At 38.7% G+C, this 16,156-nt stretch overlaps 1 protein-coding gene across 2 annotated transcripts; it reads right to left on the reverse strand.

Annotated features, from left to right (window-relative positions):
- Positions 1-6,216: 6,216 nt before the first annotated feature.
- LOC138329592 (uncharacterized) lies at positions 6,217-15,808 on the reverse strand. Of its 2 annotated transcripts, none has more exons than XM_069276680.1 (7): positions 15,685-15,808; positions 14,844-15,149; positions 13,733-13,890; positions 12,087-12,276; positions 11,740-11,868; positions 10,899-11,039; positions 6,217-10,571 (listed from the first exon to the last, which is right to left on the reverse strand). In XM_069276680.1, exons 1-7 carry the CDS (start codon positions 15,746-15,748, stop codon positions 7,852-7,854), a joined length of 3,708 nt encoding a protein of 1,235 aa, XP_069132781.1. In that variant the 5' UTR covers positions 15,749-15,808; the 3' UTR covers positions 6,217-7,851. The 2 variants fall into 2 exon arrangements, with proteins under 2 accessions (XP_069132781.1, XP_069132780.1); XM_069276679.1 differs by having other exon boundaries at positions 13,733-13,893.
- Between the last annotated feature and the right edge of the window lie 348 nt (positions 15,809-16,156).

Below are 16,156 nucleotides of genomic sequence, written 5' to 3' on the forward strand. Positions count from 1 at the left end.
GACGTTAGGGCAGATATATATAAGTACAGACGTTAGGGCAGATATATATAAGTACAGGACGTTTAGGGCAGATATATATAAGTACAGGACGTTAGGGCAGATATATATAAGTACAGGACGTTAGGGCAGATATATATAAGTACAGGACGTTAGGGCAGATATATATAAGTACAGGACGTTAGGGCAGATATATATAAGTACAGGACGTTAGGGACAGATATATATAAGTACGGACGTTAGGCAGATATATATAAGTACATGACGTTAGGGCAGATATATATAAGTACAGGACGTTAGGGCAGATATATATAAGTACAGGACGTTAGGGCAGATATATATAAGTACAGGACGTCAGGGCAGATATATATATAAGTACGGACGTCAGGGCAGATATATATAAGTACTGGACGTTAGGGCAGATATATATAAGTAAGGACGTTAGGGCAGATATATATAAGTACAGGACGTTAGGGCAGATATATATAAGTACAGGACGTCAGGGCAGATATATATATAGTACAGGACGTTAGGGCAGATATATATAAGTACAGGACGTTAGGCAGATATATATAAGTACAGGACGTTAGGACAGATATATATAAGTACAGGACGTTAGGGCAGATATATATAAGTACAGGACGTTAGGGCAGATATATATAAGTACAGGACGTTAGGGCAGATATATATAAGTACAGGGTAGGCAGATACGTACAGGGTAGGCAGATATATATAAGTACGGACGTTAGGGCAGATATATATAAGTACAGGACGTTAGGGCAGATATATATATAGTAAGTAGGGACGTTAGGGCAGATATATATAAAGTACAGGACGTTAGGACAGATATATATAAGTACAGGACGTTAGGGCAGATATATATAAGTACAGGACGTTAGGGCAGATATATAAAAGACAGGACGTTAGGGCAGATATATATAAAGTACAGGACGTTAGGACAGATATATATAAGTACAGGACGTTAGGGCAGATATTATATAATACAGGACGTTAGGGCAGATATATATAAGTACAGGACGTTAGGACAGATATATATAAGTACAGGACGTTAGGGCAGATATATATATAAGTACAGGACGTTAGGCAGATATATATAAGTAACAGGACGTTAGGACAGATATATATAAAAGTAAAGGACGTAGGGAGAATATATATATATATAAGTACAGGACGTCAGGCAGATATATATAAGATTTATAAGTACAGGACGTCAGGGCAGATATATATAAGTACAGAACGTAAGGGCAGATATATATATATATAAGTACTAGACGTTAGGGCAGATATATATAAGTACAAGACGTTGCCATCCATTCCTGCATGCTACAGACCAAATATTCTAGGTCACCATCCATTCCTGTATGCTACAGACCAAATATTCTGGGTTGCCATCCATCCCTGCATGCTACAGACCAAATATTCTGGGTCACCATCCATTCCTGTATGATACAGATCAAATATTCTGGGTCACCATCCATTCCTGCATGATACAGACCAAATATTCTGGGTCACCATCCATTCCTGTATGCTACAGACCAAATATTCTGGGTCACCATCCATTCCTGCATGCTACAGACCAAATATTCTGGGTTGCCATCCATCCCTGCATGCTACAGACCAAATATTCTAGGTCACCATCCATTCCTGTATGATACAGACCAAATATTCTAGGTTGCCACCTATTCCTGCATGCTACAGACCAAATATTCTGGGTCACCATCCATCCCTGCATGCTACAGACCAAATATTCTAGGTCACCATCCATTCCTGCATGCTACAGACCAAATATTCTGGGTTGCCATCCATCCCTGCATGCTACAGACCAAATATTCTGGGTCACCATCCATTCCTGCATGCTACAGACCAAATATTCTAGGTTGCCACCTATTCCTGCATGCTACAGACCAAATATTCTGGGTCACCATCCATTCCTGCATGCTACAGACCAAATATTCTAGGTCACCATCCATCCCTGCATGCTATACAGACCAAATATTCTAGGTTGCCATCCATCCCTGCATGCTATACAGACCAAATATTCTAGGTTGCCATCCATCCCTGCATGCTACAGACCAAATATTCTAGGTTGCCATCCATCCCTGCATGCTACAGACCAAATATTCTAGGTTGCCATCCATCCCTGCATGCTACAGACCAAATATTCTAGGTTGCCACCTATTCCTGCATGCTACAGACCAAATATTCTGGGTCACCATCCATCCCTGCACGCTACAGACCAAATACTCTAGATCTCCATCCATCCCTGCTAGACAAAAGGTTCAGGTCATATATTTGAATAATATTGGTAGTCTGTCGTCATCTTTAAGTATGCCATTGGACTAAATTGAGATCTCTTGGAGTCTTGGTTTTTGAAAAATCAGCAAAGGACATTTGATGCTGAAGGATAGAGAGATGACAGGGCAACTGACAGATTTGGTACCCACTCCACTAAAATAAGTTTGTTTGTCCTTGCCCAAAACAGACATAATGAATTTTGACAAAAGGCCCCAGGCCCTTAACGGTCATCTTACTACCTTGGCAATAGCCATATAGGAAGTTAATTAGATATGATGTCACGGTAGCCATCTTCCATCTGGAATCAACAATTTGTCAAGAGCATATCAGGTTCATTTTAGGCAAGTTTCAGCCTAATCGCACAAGTATAACTTTCAAAGTTCAAAATGTGTTTCCAAGATGGCGGCTGTGCGGAAAACTTGGACACCAGATCAACCTGAAAATAACAACTCTTGGTTGGAACCATGTAAGGATCATTTCATGCAAGTTTCAGCTTAATCGCAGAGGTAGAACTCGAGAAGAAGTTCAAAATGTGTTTTCAAGATGGAGGCTGTGGCGGCCATTTTTTATTTCAGATCAACCCGAAAAATAACAATACTTTGTCAGGACCATGTCAGGATCATTTCATTAAAGTTTCAACTAAATTGCACTGGGAAAAAGGTGTGAAAAATTCATGGACGACACACGGCACATGGCCGATGAAGACCGAGGAAATATGATACCTACAGGTCGGATGACCTACAAAAGGAAATGAAAACCAGTAATTCCATTTGTTTTATAACAAATTTTGCTTTATTTTTCATTATGACACCATAAAACATTAAATACATGTGAACAGTGGTTACTGGTCTACACCGACCAGAGGCTGACCAGTAAAACACTGACCAGAGGCTGACCAGTGGTACTGTACACTGACCAGAGGCTGACAAGAGAAACACTGACCAGAGGCTGACCAGTGGTAAATTACACTGACCAGAGGCTGACCAGTGGTACAGTACACTGACCAGAGGCTGACCAGTGGTACAGTACACTGACCAGAGGCTGACCAGTGGTACAGTACACTGACCAGAGGCTGACAAGAGAAACACTGACCAGAGATCTACCAGTACTACTGACCAGAGATTGACTGGTGGAACACTGACTAGTGGTACTGTACACTGACCAGAGATTGACTGGTGGAACACTGACCAGTGGTACTCTACAATGACCAGAGGCTGACCAGACAGTGGTAAGTACACTGACCAGAGGCTGACCAGTGGTACAGTACACTGACCAGAGGCTGACCAGTGGTACTGTACACTGACCAGAGGCTGACCAGTGGTACAGTACACTGACCAGAGGCTGACCAGTGGTACAGTACACTGACCAGAGGCTGACCAGTGGAACACTGACCAGAGATCTACCAGTACTAGTGGTACTGTACACTGACCAGAGATTGACTGGTGGAACACTGACCAGTGGTACTCTACAATGACCAGAGACTGACCAGTGGTACTGTACACTGACCAGAGGCTGACCAGTGGTACAGTACACTGACCAGAGGCTGACCAGTGGAACACTGACCAGAGATCTACCAGTACTAGTGGTACTGTACACTGACCAGAGATTGACTGGTGGAACACTGACCAGTGGTACTCTACAATGACCAGAGACTGACCAGTGGTACAGTACACTGACCAGAGATTGACTGGTGGAACACTGACCAGTGGTACTGTACACTGACCAGAGGCTGACCAGTGGTACTGTACACTGACCAGAGGCTGACCAGTGGAACACTGACCAGAGATCTACCAGTACTAGTGGTACTGTACACTGACTAGAGATTGACCGGTGGAACACTGACAAGTGGTACTCTACAATGACCAGAGACTGACCAGTGGTACTGTACACTGACCAGAGGTTGACCAGTGGTACAGTACACTGACCAGAGGCTGACCAGTGGTACTGTACACTGACCAGAGATTAACCAGTGGAACACTGACCAGAGACTGACCAGTGGAAAACTGACCAGAGGCTGACCAGTGGAAAACTTATCAGAGGCTGACCAGTGGTACTGTACACTGACCAGAGGTTGACCAGTGGAACATTGACCAGAGGCTGACCAGTGGAACACTGACCAGAGATCTACCGATTCCAATGGTACTGTACACTGACCAGAGGTTGATCAGTGCTACACTGGCTGGAGGTTGACCAGCAAGAACACTGACCATAGGTTGATCAGTGCTACACTGGCTGGGGGTTGACCAGCAGAACACTGACCAGAGGTTGATCAGTGCTACACTGGCTGGAGGTTGACCAGCAGAACACTGACCAGAGATTGATCAGTGCTACACTGGCTGGAGGTTGACCAGCAGAACACTGACCAGAGATTGATCAGTGCTACACTGGCTGGAGGTTGACCAGCAGAACACTGACCAGAGATTGATCAGTGCTACACTGGCTGGAGGTTGGCGAGTGGTTTTTTAGGGACAATGATGTATGTATCACATTGATAATGTATAAATGATAAATTGCATAATAGCACACGTCTGATTATACACAAATAATACAGTAGCTCGCTGATCATCCTCACTCCTGTCAAACAGATTACTTGTGTAGTATCCAAGTTTCCTTTCACCCTGGCACCAGACATAGACATCCCGACAGATTTCTGGTTTAGACTTCTTTAGACCTGGTACAGTCTGACAAGTTGATGTGTGATCTATCCTATTTGTTGGACTGTGAGTACAAGGTTAAAAGAGAATTGGTTATTGAACCTTAATACACATTCAGTCTATAAGCCACACAACATACAATATGGAACAATTCCCAATACTCATTTTTCTACCTGTTGTACATATGTAAAACCAATCATAGTGACTTTCATTAATACAGCTAGATGCTTAAGGAACTTTTAAACTTAATTAAGAAAAACAATAACAACATCCTAGTTCAGTAAAGCCAAAACTAAAATAGCCATACCTAATTTAATCCTAATGACTTTTAAATCTAAATTCTGTACCAGATACTGTTTGGACCTATGTATTCCACCAACTGTTCAAACTCCCATTCTAATATTAATAGTTCTATTCTATTTCAGTTTTATTTTAATACCTGGTAACCCTACAGAGCTGCTGATACTATACATAGAAGTGTATATTTAGTCTTTGAGACTCCAAATGTCCTGATATTCATCCAGGTCAGTAATTGTTATGCAATGAATACTGTGATGGAAACAATGAAGAAATGGTGTTTAACCATAACATGGTTTTGGCATGATCATTGTTGATTTTGATATGGACCCAGCAGCAGTGGAAGACAATCGATGAACTGTGAAGAAAAATCCAGATCACTATGCACCCATGCATGAAAACCTTCACTAGCAGGGCATTTTCAAATAAAACATTATGGAAAAAAGTACAATTGATGCATCATTGCACATATACATGGTCGGTTACCCATCACAGAGCACACATTGTTAACTTCTAAAAGTTGATCAGACATCTCATAAAATTGTATGTTCAATGGGTGATTCAGCCAAAAACATTTAATATTACATATTCTTGGTCAATGATAAAATGATTTTATCTCTTTATTTGATATTGATTATACAAGTTTGCATATACATGTTCATTTATGATATTGAGGTACTTTTTTTTGTATTATACATGTATATGAATGGAGAAATCAAATGTTGATTTGTTAATTTTATTGATCCGGCCCAGTAAAACGTCCCTTTGTGGCAGTTTGTACTCAAATAAATAACAAAAGACAATGTATTTTTAACCATAGAACAGAATGAGTTTCCAACCCAAGGGAGATAATCCAAAGAAAAGATATAATATTTAATATAATCACTTTTCTGGCCTGTTATCATACGTTTAGAAGTCTGAAAGAAACCCTAAGAACTTAATTTTTTCAAAAAAATCTTGTTGACCAAAACTCTTCATACAGAAGAAATCCAGAGTACTCCGAGAAAGCTCATGTGGTTGGGCTGGGGATCTGTTCTTGTAATGGGGAACTTGATGCAAGTTATATTTATAGCTCTGTATCATTGGACCATTCATACAGGATTGAGGAGTTATTTCTATTTAGTTGTACTAATAAAGCAACAGTTCATGTAAACATATCAAATTATATTCATTTCATAAATCAATCATACATAAACGATTTGATGTTTGAATAATGCCTATCAAAATTATATCATTGGTCTGAACATAAAATGATTTAAAAGACAATTGAAATTATCCTACGTCTGAAATTTTTAAACATTTTACAAAGAGTGATTATGACTTAATCGCCGAAATTGTCTATTTTGAAAACAACTGTGGTTATAACATAGCACATCAGAATTAACATTTCAATATGAACAAAAAATCATTACCAGCATTTAAATCCGATTTACAGAAAAAACCTCCTCCATTAAAAAACAATAATAGTTTATTATTTGAAGGTGTTACACCGTTATTCCTTGGTGGAGTTTTATCTATTAATCTGGAACAGACAAATTGGTTTGTTTTTTCCAGTAACAAAAGTTACATAGCATTAATTTACACTATATTACCACCATTGAAAAGTGCCTCTTCAGGATAACAATCTTTTATTGCATTATGACAAAAAATCTTTGGCACTTAGCTCCATGAAATTACATGAAACGAATTACTGATTGTAGGGAAAAAGCAAAACAATTTATTTACTGTATCTGTGTGTACTAATAAAATATATAAACATTAGCAGACACCAATTGGTGTCCAAATAATAACTGTCAGCTGTGTAGCATCTTCAAAAATATGTGGGAAAAGAGGAGTTGTTTGATTTGGTTTTTAACACATGACAGTAAGGCTGCAGATCAACAATAATAAACCACAAAGCCTTATCTACACACTAAAGCACCAAGCAAAACAACCCTGGCAAATAAATAACAGTAACAAATGGCCAGGGACGCAATATCAAAATCTTATACAAGCAAAAATATAACATTGACCCAAATAAGTCATAGCGCCAAATAATTCAGTCTTACCCAGCACACTTCATTGATATTTTATATAACATCGATTAACACAACACAGAGTCACATAGTGCTGCGTAGAACTGATACCATTTACACGAACAATTAACATAATTACCTCGATAGAAAACATCACCAATAGCAAATCATAACCACAATAATAGAAGTAGGCCAAATAAATGTTTGTGTTTCCGGATATGTCCTTTAAAAACCAAGGGTCAGCACTAGCCTTTTTTATTATCATTTGATGATTAAGACCATGGATTTGATTCCTAGTATAGTCTTGGTAACCATTAAAGACATAATCTCAACATTAAATCACAACGTTGTGCTGAACAGCAATGGTGATTGACAGATGATAAGTTTTTGAATAAGCACAGATTCAATTGGGTCAATAGGATACCGAAACACAAATATTTTTTCTGTTGGCTTTATATAAGTATAGATAAGTACATGTACTATAGTTATCCTTTGGCATGTTTACAACACAAATGGTGATATTTAACAACACTCAAAACTATCTTGTACCTATCTTAACTAAGGTAAAGAATTTATGTAAAAACAATATTTCCGTCTCGGACTGTGAGTTTTCCTTGGCCTGGTGAGGAACTATTGTCCGAAGGAATACTGGAAGAAGTATGACGAGAATCTGCCATACGTGGAAAGGTGTTTTGATTTGATAAACAGATACGACCGTTCACAACTTGTATTGTATTATTAGCACTGCCAGGTGCTGCGTCATCACATGTTCTGTAGTCACGAAGCTCATCAATTGACTCATAGTTATGTCCCCTTGTTGGGGAAGTAGACTCTGACAGAGATTTGTCTACAAGATCAGGTGAAGAGTTTGAATGATTCTGATCTGCTAAAGAGCCTGAATGACTTGGCACACGTTCATCAGGGATCTCGGATATAAAAAGATCAAGATCTCGTTCCCAAGGGGCATCATACAGATCCTCTTTCTCAACAGCCCCTCCTTCACATGCCCTACCCCTGGGGCTATCCCCTGGGGTCATAACTGATGAAGTTAAAGGCTTATGATCCCAGGGGGCATCATACAAACTTTTATTCTCCTCAGCCCCTCCTCCACATGCCCTACCCCTAGGGCTATCCCCTGGGGTTATAACAGATGTTAAAGGCTTACGATCCCAAGGGGCATCATACAAACTTTTGTTCTCCGCAGCCTCTTCTTCACATGCTCTACCTCTGGGGCTATCCCCTGGGGTTATAACAGATGTTAAAGGCTTACGATCCCAAGGGGCATCATACAAACTTTTGTTCTCTGCAGCCTCTTTTTCACATGCCCTACCCCTGGGACTATCCCCTGGGGTTATAACAGATGTTAAAGGCTTACGATCCCAGGGGGCATCATACAAACTTTTATTCTCCTCAGCCTCTTCTTCACATGTCCTTGCCCTATACCTGGGACTGTCCCCTGAGGTTATAACTGAGGATGTCCCAGGCTCACATAGTGGACTCGACTCATTCTTTGGTACATCGTTTACCACTGTACCATGTAACACTGAAGAGTTTCCAGCTGTTAATTCAGACACAACACAAGCTGGTGGGATCAAAGGTTGGATATCTAACGGTAGCGAAGATGTACCAATTGAATGCGATTGTAAGTGCAGAGGTAGGTCATTTGACTCGATGTTTAATGGCGGTGAATGTGTCTCATTGTTTGTAACCTTGGGCAAACACTCCATATTAACCGTCAAAGGTTTGGCCTCAATGTTTGTTACCTTTGGTGCTGATTCGTTGTTTAATGGTTGAAGCTGTGATTCAATATTTCTTGGTAGAGATTGTGACTCAATGTTTCTGTGTGGACGAGGTGACTTAATGTTTCTGTGTGGACGCGGTGACTCCTTCTTTCTGGGTGGACACTGTGACTCCTTCTTTCTGGGTAGACACGGTGACTTAATGTTTCTGTGCAGATTTTCAGGCTCAATGTTTCCAGTTGGATGTGGTGACTCAATGTTTCTGTGTGGACTCGGTGACTCAATTTTTCTGGGTGGATTTTCTGACTCAATGTTTCTGGGTGGATGTGGTGACTCAATGCTTCTGGGTGGATGCGGTGACTCAATATTTCTGTGTATTGGTGGAGTATCTGTGGGTAACAATGGTGATGTGTCATCATCGTCTGGGAGAATGTTAGTGGGTAGAGATGAGGAGACAGAGTTGATATTTGATGATGAAGACAGCGTGTTTAGTGGATTCTGGTCTGATGGGGTATGTGTAATCTGATTGTTAACGGTATCATTTGTGGGTAGTGGCCTCGGAGACGCACCACTTCTCTGTGTAGCTTCCTGTTGTCTACCACTAGGTCCGGCAGCACAGCTATCATGTTCTGATGACGGTAGGGGAGGTAACTCTCTGTCAGGACCCGATGTCGCCGATGTCCTATGATGAGTGACATCAGTATTAGTCCCCGAGCCACTCAGCACAATCTGTCCGTCCTGTACTTGTAACTGTGACGTCTGGCCTGAACTTGTGGGCTCACTTGTCGGTGAACAGCTCTGGATTGTTGGAAGATGTTGATCACGTAGGATTATTTGTCCCCCATGCACTGCCATATTTGGCTGTTTTGGCATGCTTCGTGATGAGGTACGAGTTGAATCTCCGCCTCGTTGATAATGTGAACGCCCTGACTGACTTTGACCTGAGGTTTGGCTACGTGTTGTCTGGACAGACACAGAATGTGTAGGTGGACGAGACTCAGAGGTATACGGTGGTAATGTTCCCTGATCCTCTCTAGATGATACCGTTTGCCGTGTACATCGATGTGGGCGGTTACCAGTTGTTGCCACTTGTAGTGAGTTGGGCCTTTGTGGAAATCTATCTAGCGTGCTATAATCTGGAGGTGGAGAGTTACGATGGACCTGTATTTCCTCTACAACTTCTGAGTAAGTCGGTGGCGATTCCATCACCACAAAATCGGACATTGGTACATACTGAACACCATTATTCACATTCACAATGATATTGCCGTAATTCTGTCGTCCTTCGATAAATGGTTGAGTCTCCTGAGGTTCCCCACTACGGCGGGAAGTGCGAGAAGAAGAGGGTTGTGTCCCCTGTTGGAGAGCTCTTTCCCTCTGGTGACACGCATCACGTTTCATCCTGATACGGAACACAGCCACCACTATGATAGAGATAAACAAGACAATGCCTACAGTACAGCCGATGACCGCATACACCGTAGTTTTCAGCCACGTCATCTGGTCCTCCTCTGTAGAATTCTCAGGTGGGAAGTCAACAGCCGTCTCATTGACTGTAACATATAAACATCACTTATTTTACTTTGTGTAGAGAAATGAAAGACGGACAGCCTACAATAATTAAGTTCTGTGACAATTTCCTCCTCTGCTATGATTATACAATGTAGATTTACTATCAGAGACAGAATTTCTATCTATATTTCTATATATGTATGTAGTTATACTATACATAACTATTAATTTATAATGTTTCCTTCTGTCCAACAGAACATTGTCACTTACTAAAGGTGTGATTTGTTTAATATATTGCACATATTGTTTTATACAGAGTATTTCTATGATGTATTAACTAATTTGAGTTGTGAGATCCCACTTCTAACCTGCAGCTTGATGCTGTGGTGAGTACAGACATTGTTCGTCAGACCAGTCCCCACAGTCATTTTCATGGTGGACGTCACACACCCGACTTCGATCTACACAGTGGCCATTCAGACATGGAAACTGGTCTGCACACGGGTTTTCTGTTACAAAGACATCCTCATATGTTTTACATGATCAAGACATTAGACCTGTCATTGATATAAATTCTAAGTATTGATATATCGAAAGGAAAATATCACGATGTATCAATATATATATATCGAAACACTAGTGTTGTTGAATAAAGGATGAAATCCCGAACGGTCATTTTGTGTATTACATAATATATTTATGAATGAAAACAATGTATGTCACTCGGAATCTCTTGCTGAGTAATTCATATAGAATTTGTTGCAATTGTGAAAAAATATTAGAGTTTACATAATCAGGAACCTTACAAAATATATACAATTGGTATACTGTAAAAAATAATACATAATTCATTGGCATTTGAAATTCTAATGTTACTCGATCATAGGCAGGTCATCAAGTACAATTTCGCTCATTGTGTTGATTTCAGAAAATAGGAATCGATATTGTATAGGAAGATGAGAATCGTCAATACATCGATATTGTTTGTAATGATGACAGCTCTACAAGACATTTCATCATACACTTCACAAAGAAAAACCCTTGAAAATGTTTGTTCAAAATAAGGCTAAGTAAATGAAGATTATTAAAGCTTAACATATTTTTTCATTTTTGTTTTGTGTCCTTGTTTATTTGAAAGAACCTAATAGATAGACAGAATCATAAGTGATCATCGATGTGAAAGGTAGTGTCAGTGTAATAAATGGTTACCTTCACAATTATGCTCATCTGACCCATCGAGACAATCGTCCTGACCATTACACCGATACCTCACAAATATACAGTGGAGATGTTTCTCACACAGGAACTGTGATGTTGTACATACAGCTCCGTCTTTAGCTGTCAAATAAATCAACATGACATGTAATCGTAAAGCCCACCTCACAAATAAATTATAAAATAAATAAAATAAATAAATTATAAATCAGACACAACTTGTTTTAAGTTTAATTTGACACAACTTGTTGTTAAGTTTAATCTGACACAACTTGTTTTTAAGGTTAATCTGACACAACTTGTTTTTTAAGATAAATCCTACACAACTTGTTTTTACTCACACTTAGCGTTTACACTGATGTGGAAGAGCATCTGTGTGGAGCCCTGTGTATTATTGAACCAACATGTGTAAAAGCCAGCGTCAGAACTGTTAGCATTGTCTATAATCAGAGTGATGGTGGAGTTGTCTACCCTTTTCTGGTGAACTTTGTGTTTCTTTGTGATCCAAGATAACTGAGCATTCCTCATCATCTGGAAAACATAAACAAATATAATACCGGGAGCCGCAAACCCTAGCATTACCCCTGCATCACGCAGTTGGTATAAAAACCCAAATACATCAAGGTCAAAGTAACAATTATTCAAATATATCTTTAAATATATGCGATTATTGTAAAACTGGAAAAAATAACATAAGGTTACAAAAAGAAACAGTAATCTGATATATACAGAAAGTTTCATGGAGCTGCATTGAACGGTTTTGGAGTTGGAGCCCGGAAAGGAAAAGAAAAAGTAAGGGGAGGGCCGCAATAGTAAAAGGCACAACTAGTCTAGGCACTTGTCTGATGCATACAGAAAGTTTCAAGGAGCTGTGTTGAACGGTTTTTGAGTTATAGCTCAGAAAAGGAACTCCGACGGATGGACGGAGCACTAAACAATATCCCCTGCAAACAAGTTTCGCGGGGGATATTGTTTTGAATTACCAGTAATTTTTACTACTACATGGGTATTCTAGTAATACTTGTTTAATTTCAACATTTTTTTGACAAGATGGTTTAATGAAATGGATTAAATAATTGAATAACAGCAAATCCTATATAGTTCTATCTATAGATAGATAGAGCATTAAAAATTAGTTTGTATTAAGACAATTTTGATTTTTGAAATGAAAATCATGTACATGTAACAATAAAACTCAGGGCAGATAACTACTAACTCGTCAGATTATAGTGTAACCTGTGTAACAATTACAGTAATTTAAGCTGGAATCGACAAAGTTCAAGATTAGAAAAACAGTCGGTTTTACAGGTTATAATGTAACAGGACTAATATAATTATTTATAATATAGAAAATGGCATAATCAGACAAATATACAAATACTTTTGAACAAAGAATGAAAGTCAAATTTGATGTAAATAATGATATAGGTTTTGTATTGTTACCGTATTCACCGTAATTAGTGCCCAGCGTGCGTAAATAATTGTAACAAAGGGTGGTGCTTTTTAATGAACCAAAATGTATGATGTGTATACATATTTGTTGCAATGCCACAAATGTATATACACATCATATACAGCTGGGGGAATAAAATATTTGTACTGTGAAAAAAAAAATGTATGTTGTGGAAGAAAAATCTTTCTGTACTAACGGAACATCAATCTGTTACAGTAAACAAGTATATGCCTTTATCATTTGAGACATATGTCATGATTCACATGTAAAAGACTCACAAGTTCATGTAATATGGGATACAATGCTGATTTAAGAGGCATCACATGTTGTAAAACATTGTTAAATCCATGAGATGGGGCATTTATGCCATTTCAGCTCTTCTCCAGAAAAGAGGAATGCATGGCGCTAGCCTATTACGGCGAATACGGTGTATATTACATTGAAGCAATGGTGTAGCATTGTAAGTCTATAGGCGTGTAATAACACCATCATGGTTTGTTTAAGATTATATTCTCAACTAACTAAACCACTCACATGGGGATAGAGTTGCGACAGATTTACAGTACAGTTCACTCTCACACTTTCGCCCTCCATAATCTGTATTTTACGGAGAGGTGGGACAATAGCCATTTCTACATGAACTTGGTCTGCAGAATCCTTGGAGTTCAGCACTATGTCCTGGATCATAGAACCTGCTGAAACAAATACACTGATTAAAAGCAACTTTTAACAACAGTTTAAATCATAAAACAATCTTTTTTTATTACCATTTTTAGTTATTTCAGTTCTAGTAAATAATTCACCATTTTTAGCACTGCCTTACTTGTAATAGTTATGCATGATGATGAGAAATTTTAGATATTATCAACATAACACATTTTTTTTTATTTTTTGATATAGTGAGATATGGACTAGCTAGATCAATCATTGATGACCTGCTGGTAGCTAAATCGGTAGAGCATGTGACTAGTGTTCGGAGATCTCTGATGGTAATCCTGGTCTAGCTGTTACATTTTGTCCCCTCCCGTTACAATAAAATGGGAAGAAAATGGCTATATAGCTATATAATTTAATTTTAAAAAAAAAAAGAGATTGAAAGTAGTGTTGTATTGATGATCGGCAATAATCGATTAACTACTAGATGATCCTCAACCGATCCGATAATCGATTAAAAATTTTATAATTGATTAATCGGGTAAATATTGGAACTTATTGTGATTTTAACAATTTTCCAATAAAAACACAAATTACAGTGTGAATGCCTTCATACATTTCTCCATTACAATTATTTTCACCTTTTATAGTAAAAAAAAATGAAAGAAAAACATTCAACATTCTCTTCACTGCTTACAATGAAGACAAAAGTAGCCATAAATTGGCAATTTGACTACAATAATGAACTGATCATTGTGTGCGATTATCAGATCGGATGGGTCATCTGATTTGAACTGATGATCGATTGTCATCTTTAGCCAATTATACAACACTAATTTAAAGTTACTCCAGCAATGTATCTGGTATAAATTGTTTGTAGGTTAGCAAAGTGTATACAAAATTTTATAATTGTTTGTAGGTTAGCAAAGTGTTTACAAAATTTTAGATTACTTAAGCATGACCATCTGCATGATAGTCTACAACTACCTACCCTTAACTGTTACATAAACACTCTTAACAATATTGTTGACGCGACAATCAAATCTGCCTGAATCTTCTATCATGGCTTCGTCTATCATTAACTTGGACCTTCCTGTGCGATTGGCAGAGGCTTGTCTGTCTTCCCATGTGACAGCAGGAGCTCTGAGTCTAAAGGTTGGCGGTAGGTCCCACTGTAGCTGAGCAGTACCATTACTGTTAAAAACTTCACATGACAGCTTGATTGGCTGGCCTTCCTCAACTGTCAGATTCCCAACAGGGGAGGTAACCAGGTAAATCGGAGGGACAAGGCACTCAACTGTTAAAAAAATAATCATGATATCTTCAAAAATATATCATAAGTTATTCAAATTTATGTGTCATGATGAATTGAAATTAATAATTCAAAGTTAATTATAATATGGTTGTAGCTGTCAAAACGTTAGTAATATTATGGGTATTGGTTCCTGTCCAGCAGCTAGGCTATCTGTAGTTAGGTACGTCAAGATACATAGATCCCTACTGGTTATTTGATCGCGATTTTTTTTATCTCAACACTATTATGCACTAGGCTAACAGATCTAGAGTACATTGTATATAGACTGTTACGATAGTCAAAATCCGTTCCAATAGGAAAGTACGCTCTTTCCGCCCATGTTGTCATTTAAGTTCCCTCTTTTATTATTGAGTACCCTTGTTCGTTGGAACAGTATCTGACAAGTTACACGTAAATCTAAGTCTGACAGACCGTCACTCCCGTCAGAAGAACGAGTCATCGCCAGTTGCAGAGACTGGTCAAGCTTCATTTGCAAAGTTGGTAGTCGCACGTGACCTAGTACATTGTGAAAACTTACCTTTACCAATCATGGTGAAGGCTACCGTGATAAGCCAGACCAATAAATAATTTTTAGTACCCATATTATGGGTAAAATCAAGTTGGCTGTCAGCAATCGTAAAAATTCTCCATATTGCAACGGAAGTGGAAATAAACTTTAAACGCCACCTACAGGAGATTGAAATAACTAAATATAAGAGTTACTTCCCCTCTATCATCAGTGTCACCTCGAACGCAGCCACATACAAGGTGTCCGTACATTGAAGGTATGTGCACAGATTCCCCTACCTTCAGAAATCAATACAAGTACGAACATTAAAATAAAAAAGTGGTCTGACTGGAAATATATAGAAGATCTCGTGTACAGTCGTTTCGGTACTAATTAGTAGTTTCGTTTCTTACGAGGCACTTTTTTGGAAGTCGTTTCGGTACTCTTCAAAGTCGATTCGGCATTTTCTTTTGTCAATGAATAAAACAAGATATCATGTACT

Source organism: Argopecten irradians, chromosome 8 (assembly GCF_041381155.1).
Source record: "Argopecten irradians isolate NY chromosome 8, Ai_NY, whole genome shotgun sequence".
Lineage (NCBI taxonomy): Eukaryota > Metazoa > Mollusca > Bivalvia > Pectinida > Pectinidae > Argopecten > Argopecten irradians.